This window comes from Amphiprion ocellaris, chromosome 10, assembly GCF_022539595.1.
Source record: "Amphiprion ocellaris isolate individual 3 ecotype Okinawa chromosome 10, ASM2253959v1, whole genome shotgun sequence".
NCBI lineage: Eukaryota > Metazoa > Chordata > Actinopteri > Pomacentridae > Amphiprion > Amphiprion ocellaris.
Genome location: NC_072775.1, coordinates 2528988 through 2540914, shown reverse-complemented (window position 1 = coordinate 2540914; position 11927 = coordinate 2528988). Strand labels below are relative to the sequence as shown.

General features: G+C 39.7%; 1 protein-coding gene across 2 annotated transcripts; it reads left to right on the top strand.

Annotated features, from left to right (window-relative positions):
- The first annotated feature begins 266 nt into the window (after positions 1-266).
- LOC129349860 (mitoguardin 1-like) lies at positions 267-5567 on the top strand. 2 transcript variants are annotated; one of them, XM_055014589.1, is made up of 6 exons: positions 267-427; positions 513-611; positions 707-841; positions 1710-1763; positions 1906-1977; positions 3735-5567. In XM_055014589.1, the coding sequence occupies exons 1-6, from the start codon at positions 308-310 to the stop codon at positions 3954-3956; spliced, it is 702 nt and encodes a 233-aa protein (XP_054870564.1). In that variant the 5' UTR covers positions 267-307; the 3' UTR covers positions 3957-5567. The 2 variants fall into 2 exon arrangements, with proteins under 2 accessions (XP_054870564.1, XP_054870563.1); XM_055014588.1 differs by having other exon boundaries at positions 1861-1977.
- Positions 5568-11927: the final 6360 nt, after the last annotated feature.

Below are 11927 nucleotides of genomic sequence, written 5' to 3'. Positions count from 1 at the left end.
AGAACCACTTCTGTAACATCTCTTCACTCAGATCTGTGGCTTTGTTGCATAACCAATCACATCACATCTGTTGGCCACTCAGATCAGCGCCTTAGAGAGAGAGGAAGTGTTGCAGCAATGTGCAGGAGAAGAATGTATTTTATGTACATTAAAGCATGTAGACAGACTAGTAGACCCCAAAAATACATTCTAAAGCTGTAAATGTGCACCGTCTGAGCTCTTTAAGCTGTTCTCTCATTGAATTGTAAACAAAGTCATGTCAACATTAAATTAGCATCAGGATCACAGGAGGAATTATTGAACTCTAATGATGATTAAAATAATGCTCTTTGGTCTGCAGCTCATTTTGTGCGAGAGGACGACCAGGATGTTTCTGGCTGAAACAGGAAAGAAAATACTGTCTTCAATTATAGTTAAAGCACAAAAGGTAAGACTGAAGAAACATCTGGGAAAGAAAACCATCTCTCTTTCATGAGGTGTTCCTCTCATAAATGTTTCTGTTCGGTTTGCAGAGCCCAAAGAGATTTGAGGAAGTGTTTGAGGAGATGATTTCCTTCCTGGAGCACACGGAGCACTGGGAGGACACGGAGGTGGAGCTGGCCACACGGGGGGTCAGTGTTACGTACCGGTGATGATGTTCTGTCCAGCATGGAAGTGTACTGAAAGCACCAACCTGATCTCTTTAATCATGTCTGATACTGACCAGGTGAGGCACTTGAACTTCTACGACATCGTGCTGGACTTCATCCTGATGGATTCATTCGAGGACCTGGAGAATCCACCCATCTCCATCCAGAACGTCGTCAACAACCGCTGGCTCAACAGCTCCTTCAAGGAGACGGTGAGTCAGACAGAAAACTGGACCAAATAATCAGTGTTAACTTTGTTGATGAAGACGATGACGAAAATATTCGTCAACGAACCTTTTTCATGGACGGACACTCAATAAAAACTAAATAAAAAGTCAGACATGAAGACGACTGTGACAAAATATAACTGACACTTTAGTCAAGTAATTCAAACGAGACGAAAATGTTTGGGTGGAACGAATGCTTAATTTATGTGAGATTATCTTTTGTGAAAAAGCCATGGTCATGCTTTTGACATTAAGAATAAAATAAAATCCATGTTTTTATTACAACTGTTAAATCTGTGTCTGTATTGCAGATTCAAACCTTAATGCCATTCCATAACTTCCATAACATACTGATGGATATTTCCAATGACCGGATATTCTGGAGAAACATTTAGTCAGCTAAGTCCACTGTGGATTTGGTTGACTAAAATCTGCTAATATTTGGTTTACTAAAACTAGACTAAGACTGAAGACTAGACTAAGATTAAAACTCTTATATTTAGTCAACTAAGACTAGATTAAGACTAAAGACTAGACTAAGACTGAAACGCATGATATTTAGTTGACTAAGACTAGACTAAGACTGAAACTCTTATATTTAGTCAACTAAAACTAGACTAAGGCTACAACTCTTATGATATTTAGCCGACTAAGACTAGACTAAGGCTAAAAAATTTGACTAGTCTAAGACTAAAATTAAATGATGTGCTTTTCAAAAGACTAAGACTAAATCAGACTTTGCTGTCAAAATTAAGTGTGTAAATAATGACCCTTGTAGGTTCCACGTTCTGTTTAGACACTTGAAGCTGTTGAATTTTGACTTTTCATTGAGTCTGATGTGTTTATTTCTCAGGCGGTGGCATCAAGTTGTTGGTCAGTACTGAAGCAGAAGAGACAACACATGAAGGTACAAGTCTCTGTTTTCCTTCTAGTCTCTTTATGTGACAGGATATCCAGTAGAATGATCAATCAGTCAACCAGCTCACCTCTGCTGTTGGTCTCAGGTTGCCGACGGCTTCATTGCTCATTTCTACGCTGTGTGTGAACAGATCAGCCCCGTTCTGGCCTGGGGCTTCCTGGGACCAAAGAGCTCCCTGCACGACTTCTGCTGCTTCTTTAAGGTCAGTCTGCACCGAACACAACATCAGGAACATGAGATGTCCACCAGGAAACTCTACTTTCTGTCAGAGGCTGGGCTTCCATTCAGATTTTAGCAGAATTCAACAGAAGACAGGCCAGATGAATGTATGTCCACTGCTGAAATGGAAATGTTTGCAGTTTGTTCATCCAGACTAAAGGCTTTTGATACTGACTGTCTGGTTGGGTGACATTAAGCCGCTGCAGAAGGAAAGGGAGTGATGAAATTTCATAGAAAGAGCGCCGGTCAGATCGTTAATGGTGAAGCATGAAAGAGAAAACATGATGAACATTTCTTGATCACACCACATAGATAGGATCTATTAAATCTGCCACCAGTGGAGCAGAAGCTTCAGCGGACGGAGAAACTGTCACAACATCCTTAGCTGAGGTGGAGAAACCGGAGCCTAAATTCCCAGGTGTAGATTTCAGGGTAGGGCTGAAACGATTCCTCGAGTTATTCAAGTAATTCGATTACTAAAATTCCTCGAGGCAAAATTCTCTGAATCGAGGCTTCATTTAATCAACTACATGCTAGACCCCAGGTCATTAAATGGAGGACCGCAATTTGATGGGACACTTCTGTTTTAACCGGCGCAGCTTTTCTACTGTTTACAGCAGGAGTTTCCAACCAGTCCGTGGTCTAAACGGTCGTCTAAACTAGCCGTTAGTGAACTAAAACCAGGACAGATTCAGTTCCTGCACAGATTATTTCTCGCCTCAGATGCTTTCAGAAATACTTTTCCCTGAAGTGTTTTTGAAATAAAAGAGAAAGTTTGAGGCCGAGCTGCTGTGTTTATCCGACACATCTGCAGGACTGTCAAGCTGAAAGCTCAGTCATGTGACCATGTAGCGGCTGCTGAAGGTCAGCGCTGTCATGTGACCTCTAGTGGCCCACTAGTGACCGCCCACCATGCGTGTGATTTTCAGATGCGGCGTGTTTACATACAGGCAAAACACATCTAGTGACACGTACCTTCCCTGAATGTTTTCTGTAAGTATTCAGGTACTGTGCCGTAATTCCAGCGGGCAGCGCCGGCGTTTGTCTTGGAAAAAAAGGACTACATTGCCAATCTACCAATGGAATGAGGGGAACGCAGCTTTTGCTCTCAGCCAAACTAATATCACTAGCCAATGGGAGTAGAGTGGGGGTGGGTCTTAGAAAAATTTGAGTCCATACCGGCATGCAGAGAGTGCAGTATTCAGCCAAGGCTTCTCAGTCGCTGTATAATTTCCAACTGATAAGTCCTCAGTGGTGAATTTGTAGTAGGATCACAATCATGTGATTGTCAGTAGGCAGCTGATGTAACATTTACTTGTCATGGTTACAGTGACACCGTGCCGGCCGCTATATCTGGCAATGGTAAATGCTTAACTAATCCGTGGATCCAGACTATAAGCTGCATCACTGTCTAAATCTAATCACTTGGTCCTTGTGTCATTTCTGACCTTCCCTGATAATTTCATCCAAATCCGCTGGTCCATTTTTGAGTAATGTTGCCCACAGACAGACAAACGTACGGCGATACTGCTGTGTTCCTTGGCACAGTAAAAACTTGAGTAAAAAGCAGCTGAACCTCTCGTTGAGCTCCTTTAGATGGAACCTCAAAGACAAGTTAATCTGCTCTGTCCTGACTGCTCCTGGGATTGAGGTGAAAATGCGTCTTCCAGGCTGCTTTTCTTTGCTGGAATTCTTTCTGGATGTTTTTTTTAAATCTATGTTCTGCTGCTTCTCCTCCAGGACCAGGTGCTCCACTTCCTGAAGGACATCTTTGATCTGGACAAGGTGCGCTACTCGTCGGTGGAGAGCCTGGCGGAGGACATGCTCCACCTGCTGCACCGACGCACCGAGCTGCTGCTGGCCTACCTGGGGGCCGACACTCAGCTGTACCACAGCGGCTGCAACCCCCCTCAGAGGCAGCTGCTGCCCAGCGCCGCCCTGCTGGAGGCTCCGGTACAGTGACACACACAAGGACGGCATTTATCCCAGGGCCAGTTCACACCGCCTGCTGGACCAAAGGACCTATCCGCAGGTGTGAGCCGCCTCTGAAAGCCACCGACTACATCTCCCAACATGCCGTGTGCTCTGTACCTGTGGATCCAGGTGTCTGCCTTCATCTCCTCCCCTCCTGTCCACCGTGCCACTTTAAATACCATAGCAATAAGATGTAACGTTGCTGTGAGACTGGCAGTGATTCTCTGGCGGTAGCTTTTAGGTATTTATTGCCGTTCAGAGCAGAAGCAGGTATTTATTTATTTTTGCACACAGCTAAAGGATGCAGGGTTTATTTTGTAGAAGTTCTAGTTGTGTCTGTACGTATTAATGTGGTCTGCTTCAAACATCCATTCGACTGTCACAGATTTATTAGACATATTTAAACATCCTAAGCATCAGCAGTGCAACACTGTTAGATGTAGGAGCCGCCTGTCACCGAACACAGCGAGTTAGAAATGAAAAGGGAACATCTGGCTGCTTAGATGTCGTTATTTAAAAAGGTAAAACCTTCATGCAGGATTTAACCCTCCTGTTGTCCACATTTATGGGCACCAAAAAATATTGTTTCCTTGCCTGAAAAAAATCCAGAAACTAGGCAAAAAATTCCCCAAATTTCTGAAAATTTGCAAAACCTTCAGGAAGAAAATTCCAATAATTTCTTAAGTTTCCTTTAAAAGTTTTATTGAACAAAAACCCCTAAATTTGGCAAGAAATTCTTGGGAATATTTTCAAAAATGAGTAAAAATCTTCCAAAAAAATTGTAAAAATACCTAAAGATTACATATGTATCAGTAAAACTTGTAATATTCTCTTTAAGAACATTCAGAAAAAATCTACCAAAATCCAGCGAAATTCACTGGATTTTGGTAGATTTTTTTAGTGAATGTTCTTAAGAATTTTTTTAAACATTTTTTCTACCAAAAGATGTTAAAAGATTTCCCAAAAATGTTGAAAATGTGGACATCGGAAGTTTCACTGTGAAAATACTTTGTGAAAAAACTTCAAAATGGGTCAATTTTGACCCGCAGGACGACATGAGGGTTAAATGAGGCCCTAAAATCAGACTCTGCTGCTGTTGGACTGCTACTCGGTTTATCACGACAAGCAAAAACGCAAAAAGCCTTACGACGAACGCACACGTTCAAGCCTCGTCTTCGTCTCTGAACGTCTCGGTGTTTCTCTGAAGAATCCTGCGGTCTGTTCTGTTCTGGAACGATGGGACGTTTGAGCAGCGGAACTACGATCCAGATGTGGACAAATGTGTGATCGTCTACTGCTTCTGTAGGATTTCATTCTTGAAGGAGCGTGTGATTCTGATCCACTACAGCTTTTATCACATGTAGTAAAAACAGAGTGAATTAAAACACACATGGATGCCGTTACTATTCAGATATGTCCAGTAAATCAATGGTTCTCTCTCCAGGATCAGACTCCACCTTTCACAATGTTTCAAGTCCATCTTCCAACACCCCTCATGACTCCTCCTGTTCATACTGACCTTAAACACAACCACTGTTCCCTCTAAGCTGTGCGCGTGCGCAATCGCGCACTGCTGACACGGTCTCCGCGCACAGAAAATATGCGCGCACAAAAAAGAAAAAAGTCCAACCTAAATTGTAAATAAAATAAACACGTAACAATTCATTCTGTGCTATTTTTCATTGTGAGTCAGTGAGTGACCGGTGACTGGCTGCTGCAGCCAATGATGCGATTCACATACGTATTTACCATAGACTGTATATAATGGTATTTACGCAGCTAATCAACGTCAGGCGTCCTTATGTGCAGCCATCGTTGTTCTCATAGATATGAATGAGTAGATAGGACACGCCCCTTTGAGCTGCGTGCTACAGCGAGGCTAAGCTAGTGGGGGAAAAGTTTCAGTGCATTCTGTTGATGTAGACGGCGTGAAAACGGAAACAACAAGTATGCCGTCTCACTGTGCAGCATACAGTTACACACTACGTCGTACGATTGAGACAAGGAAACTTGGAATGACTTTTCATAGGTAAGAATAGTTTTTGGCTCTTTTTTCATGATGAAATCTTGTTGAGAGCTTCCAGTCTATGAGAGCTAACTAGTTAGCCACTAGCAAAACGCTAAGGCGAGCTAGCAGCTTGACAACCAAATACCAGACGATTAATAGTAGCTGTAGTATAGTTGTACAAGCAGTAGTCTTAATACTAAAAGTACAAGCAGCAGTAGTAGTATAAACAGCTGTTAGAGTCGTAGAAGTACTATCAGTATTTGTAATAATATTACAAGTTGTAGTAGCAGTGCCAGTATCAGCAGCAGTAGTGAGTACTACCAATACTACTAGTAGTAGTCCCATTACTATTACTACCACCAATACTACCAATAGTAGTTATAAAGCCTAACTCATGTATATCCAGATTACCATCTATGTTCTTCCTCCAAACCCATTTTATGATTGGGATTACAGGCAGTTCTTTAGGACTGCTCTCAAATAATTGAAATGTTACTAAACAAGGTTATACTTATCAAATTAAATAACTCTGGTCTCCAGTATATTGGCGAATTCGGTTCTTTGTACTTAATTTATTAGCATGATTTCTTTTTAATATGTTGTGCACAGACTTAATTACTTCTCTGTCTACTTTTCTTACTCCATGTAGGTTTCCCAGAGACTATGGGTTGAGGAGGAATTGGAAGTTTGTCGGCTTAGACCTGGTGTCATTCCATCAGTGTTAAACTTCCTGGCTCATCTTGGAAGAGTACGTGCCAGAAAGACCACGACCAAGCAGCCTTGAGATCTTAGACAGCGTCTCCCTGAGGTGGGTGTCAACAGTGTTCACAGTCAGGTCTGTGGTAATCCCGTCAAAAAACAAAACAGAAAAAAATCTAGATTATAAATCAACATGTAACCAAAGCACTCTGTGTATAACGCCATAGTATAGGATGTTGTTCAGAAAATGTCAAAGTATAGTATGCTTTACTCAAGAATAACATAGTACGGCCTGTAGTTCATAGTACAGCATGTTGGCAAGAAAAAAAAAACAAAACATAGATTATTATGTGGTTCAAAAAGCGCAGAATGATAGGATGTTGCCTAAAATTGTCATGTATGATATGTGGTTCAAAAAATGTCATAGTGCAGTATATTGTCAAAATAGTATGTAATTCAACAAAACATCAGAGTATAATATGTCGTCTAAAAAATGCCATAGAATAGTAATTTCATTGCACAAGTAAAAGTATAGTAACTTTTAAAACTGTTTGAATTCTTATATGTTGCTAAAAAAAACTAAAAAACTAAAACAAAAAAACGTCACAGTAATATGTCAATTAAAAAAGCCTATAGTTTAGCGTGTCGCCCAACAAACATCATAGTATAGCATGTCGCTCTAAAAACGTCACAGTATAGCCTTTAGTCCACAGCTGTCAGTAGGTGAGGAGCAACACAAAAACAGTCCAAACGCTGCTTTCCAGAGGGTTAGATGAGTATTTATTTCAAAGAGTAAGTTTACAACAACACAACATGTGAGGGGGTTAAAAACAAATGGGTGTTAGTAAAATAAAAATAAATCAACAGAACTAAAAGTGAACTTCATGTTGACATTGATGGGCATTCCAACCAGGAACAAAGTAAAAGATAATCAATAGAAAAAAAACTCTTCCTGTTCACCTCTTAAAACCCAAAAACACACCGCAGTAGCACCCTAAACTAAAACTACTAATGGGTTCCCTGTTTTCCTTTGTGAACAATTCAAAGGTCCCTCTCTATCTCCCCACACATCCACCAACCACTGGAACACATCTCCAAAGTTCTGCTGGACCAGCTCAGCTTCCCCTCAGAAGAAGTGCTGCCACCTGCCAGATGAAGGAGCCTTTTGAGAGGCAGCTGGCATCGTGATTGGACTGTACTTTGGTCTGTTCCAGTCCAGCTTCAGCTCCAGAGACGGCAGGCGGGACGAGTCAACGGAGGCCTGGTGGACGAAGGCATGCAGCTGAGTACAATCCAGAAAACAACAGAGGAGGAGTGCAGCGGCCCAGAGCCAGAACAACCAGAGTAGCATCGTATGTCTCTTAGAAAACATCATAGTATAGCCTTTGGTATGAAAAAACACCATCATATACATCGTATATTGTACAAAAAACAAGTCAAAGCAAAGAGACATACATTGTAGAATTGTAGTAATTGTGGGCTGACTGATTTACTGATTATCAGTCTTTTATTTTTTACTGATTTACGGTAATAAATACATTTAAAAATGGTGCTACTTTGGCTCTGAACCTTTATCTACCTGTGGTCGCTCTGTCTTCTGGAGTGATTTGATTGGTTATACGTCACGAATAAAACTCCTTTAACTTAACATCTGTAAACAAAACAAAAACGTATCAACAAAGTTTTCTGTTAGAGTTTGTGTTCTTCTAAGTTTAACTCAAAGATTTTAAATACTTTCATTTCCTGCAAATGAATATCTACTCCAAATGTCTCACTAATAATCATTATCAGCCTTAAAAAACCCACAAAACACCCCTCTATACTGGATCACACTTAGTACAGTCTGGTTCCCCCTTCTATAAATCTGCTTGGAATCTTCCACTTCCTGTTTGTCAAAGTGTCCTTCTACCTGGACAGGTTTTGTTGGAGCTCATGCAACAAACATTTTGGGTAACTGCACTTTAACATGGATGGATGACACTGAATTAGAGTCTGTTTTAATGAGACTGAGTTAAGATGTGTAGCTCTGTCATTAAATAGTAAATTATTTCCCAGAATTCACAGAGAAAAGTCTGAAATGTTTGCTAGGTTAGCGTCCCACATGTTCTTTGGCTCAGCTAAAGCTAACTCTCTCCAACTTCTGGATCTCTTGAGCTGCTTGTTGTTAAAATATCTTGCTAGAGGTGCTGAAGCTCAGAAAGTCTGAGATGTTTGTTCAAAATAAGCTCATTCTCAAGTCTTATCTGAACTGTCCTCTTTTGTTTGAACTTTCCCTAAACTTAGGAGTTAATGACAGAGCAGCACATCCAGACTCAGTCTCATTTATGTAGAGATTAAACTTCAGTGTCATTCATTGATGTTAAAGTGCAGTTTTTCAAATGTTTGTTGCACATGCTCCCGACCAAACCAGTCCAGGTGGAAGATGATGTGAAGAGAAAGCTCCAGAGGATGAATATCACACATTTACATTGGAAATAAATGTCCTTTAATTAGGCATTGTCATGCAAAAGTTGGATTTCCCTTTAATGATGTTCAAATCTTTGTTGAGTGTTTTGTTGATGTCGGTTTCTAAATGTTTTCTGACACTCGGCCCCAAAGATTAAAACCTTCTACGGCTCACAACCTGCAGCAGTTCACACATGATCAACTATCTTTCTGACTAAACTAAGATAAAAAGTGAAAAACTGCCTGATTCCTGCATCATGAATGTAAATCTTTTTGGTTTTTATGACAGTAAACTGAATATATTTGGGTTTGACATTTTATAAACCAAAACAAGAAATGAATTACTGGAGAAAACAATCAACAGATTAATGGACAAAGAAAATGTGTTTTCCAACATTACAAGATACATACAATTTGAATTCAATTTTATTTACATAACGCCAGTTACAGGTCAAATTGTCTCAATATGCTTTATTTTTATATTTTTTGTCACATTTAAAATATGACAAAGTAAGAAATTTAAACCTCTTGACTGATCCAATTTATTACTTGTTTTTTAAGAGACTAATCGACAACTAAAATAACTTTCTCCACTAAAACTAATAAACATGAGGTCAAATAGAAGGAAGAGTTTTAAATACTGCAGTCCCACGATGACAAGAATAAAGTTTGTCAACAAAAACTAAATCTGCTGGTGGATTCCATTAAAGTCCTAATAAATGATAAAGTGTGATACTAAAGGTTTGTGGCGCTAAAAATGTCAAAGTAAAGATATGAAGTTGAACATCTGGATGGAGGTTGATAAAAATTGACCTTCCTTCATTTCTCTGGAGCGACTCCATGGATTTTATGGATGGTGGTTAAAGACCTGCTCTTCTCGTGGTCTTCCTTCTAGTCGCTGTAAAAAGTCAGTCCATCCTTGCCGACTTCAACACCTCTTCATGACAACTTGTTCTGCCTCCAACCTGGTGGAAACTCCAGAAACTGGGGAAAACCTGTGGAGACTCGAAGAACTCGTGGAGACTCGAAGAACTCATCGGGCGGGGGAAGGTGTGGTGGGTGGTGGGGGGAGGTGGGGGAGTAGAGGGGGGAGGCCGCCACCCACCTCCCCGCCTACTCTCCGCCCTGACTCCACCCAGACTCCGCCTTGGCTCCACCCATGTGGTGACTTGAGAAACTACGATGTCAAAGGGACGACGAATTTATTTCTTTGTATCTGATCTGTAGCTCAGTGAGTTAAGGATTTGCCTATGGAGCTGCAGGTCGCTGGTTCAAGACCAGACCCTTCTTACATTTTATCAAAATTCTGACAAAGACAAACAAAGAAAGCAGTCAGTGGCGGGTCTTGAACCTACGACCCTCCGCTTGGGAGTCTGTCTTCTTTTCCCCTGAGCTACTCGCTCAGATACTAATTCTTGTTTTTTTTGCGCATTTATCATCTATTTTTTGTCATTTTCGAGTTTTTTTTCAACTCGAGTCTCGACTCGACCGTTTTTCTCAGGAGGTTGGACTTCAGCCTTTGTGCTGGAGGGTGGAACCCTCAGTTCCAAGACTTTCCAAAGCCTCCACACCTCCCGAGTCCTCAGGACCTGAGCTTTCACACAGTCTGAGGGCTGAACTTTTCTAAGTCCCACAGTAGTTCTCTTTTAGATTGAACCTTCAGACAGTCCAAGGACTGATATCTTCTAAGTTCTTGAGTAGCTCTCTGTTAGTTTGAACCTTCAGACGGTCTGAGGGCTGAAATCTTGAAAGTTCTTGAGTAGTTCTCTGTTAGTTTGAACCTTTAGACAGTCTGAGGAGTGAAATTTTAAAAGTTTCTCAGTACTTCTCTGTTAGTTTGAACTTTCTGGTTGACAGAAGCCTTAAAACTTGTGACCATGAGTCTTGATTTCACATTTAGATCATCCATCTGAGTTCTTCTCAGACCTTCACCTGTGGGTTTTTTAGAAATCCCCAACAAACTTTGATTCTCTTCACTGAACAGTAAAGTTTGTGGAGATCAGAAGGTAACATTCGTTTGATAAATGCCTTCAACTACTAGTAGACTTTATCTGGAAAGCAGTTTTCTGAAATGAGTTCTTAGTAAATCTATCCACAATCAAACCAAGAACATAGAAAGAGGAAATGTTTGAAGAAACAACTTGATGTTTTCATTTCAGACTAGAAAACGCTTTTGGACCTTTATCTGTTTTTGCTATTTTTGATCGTTTTATTGTCTCTTCTGTTTAATTTGATCTTCTAAAGTCTAACTGGTGTCTTTTCAAATGTTTTGTCTTTAGTTTGATTCTTCTTAAATGTTTAGTTTTGCTCTTTTCTCACCTTTTATTCTTTTCTAATGTCTGATTTGCTTTCCAAATGTTTTGTCTTTTTAATGTTTAATTGTTTTTTTCAAATGTTTTATCGGCTTGTTTGAGTTTTTTTTCCTTTCCCAATATTTAATGTTTCGATTAAATCTTTAAGGTTTTTCTTTTTAAATGTTTTACCACCTTTTAATGTTTAATTTTCTTTTTAAATGCTTCATTGTATTTTCTGTTTAATTCCTATTTGAAGTTTTATTGTCTTTAAGATGTAATTTTCTAATTAAACATTTAATTTTTTGATTAAATGTTTTGTCTTTTTAATGATTTAATATAATTTAATTGTATTTAATGTTTAACTCTATTAAACAGACAAAATATTGAATTAGATAATTCAACAAGATGCAATGCATGTCATTATGAAATTAAACAAAATTTTTAAAATACAAATATTAAAAATTACAGACAAAATATTTTCCATAATTAAACATTTAAAAAATACAATTAAAC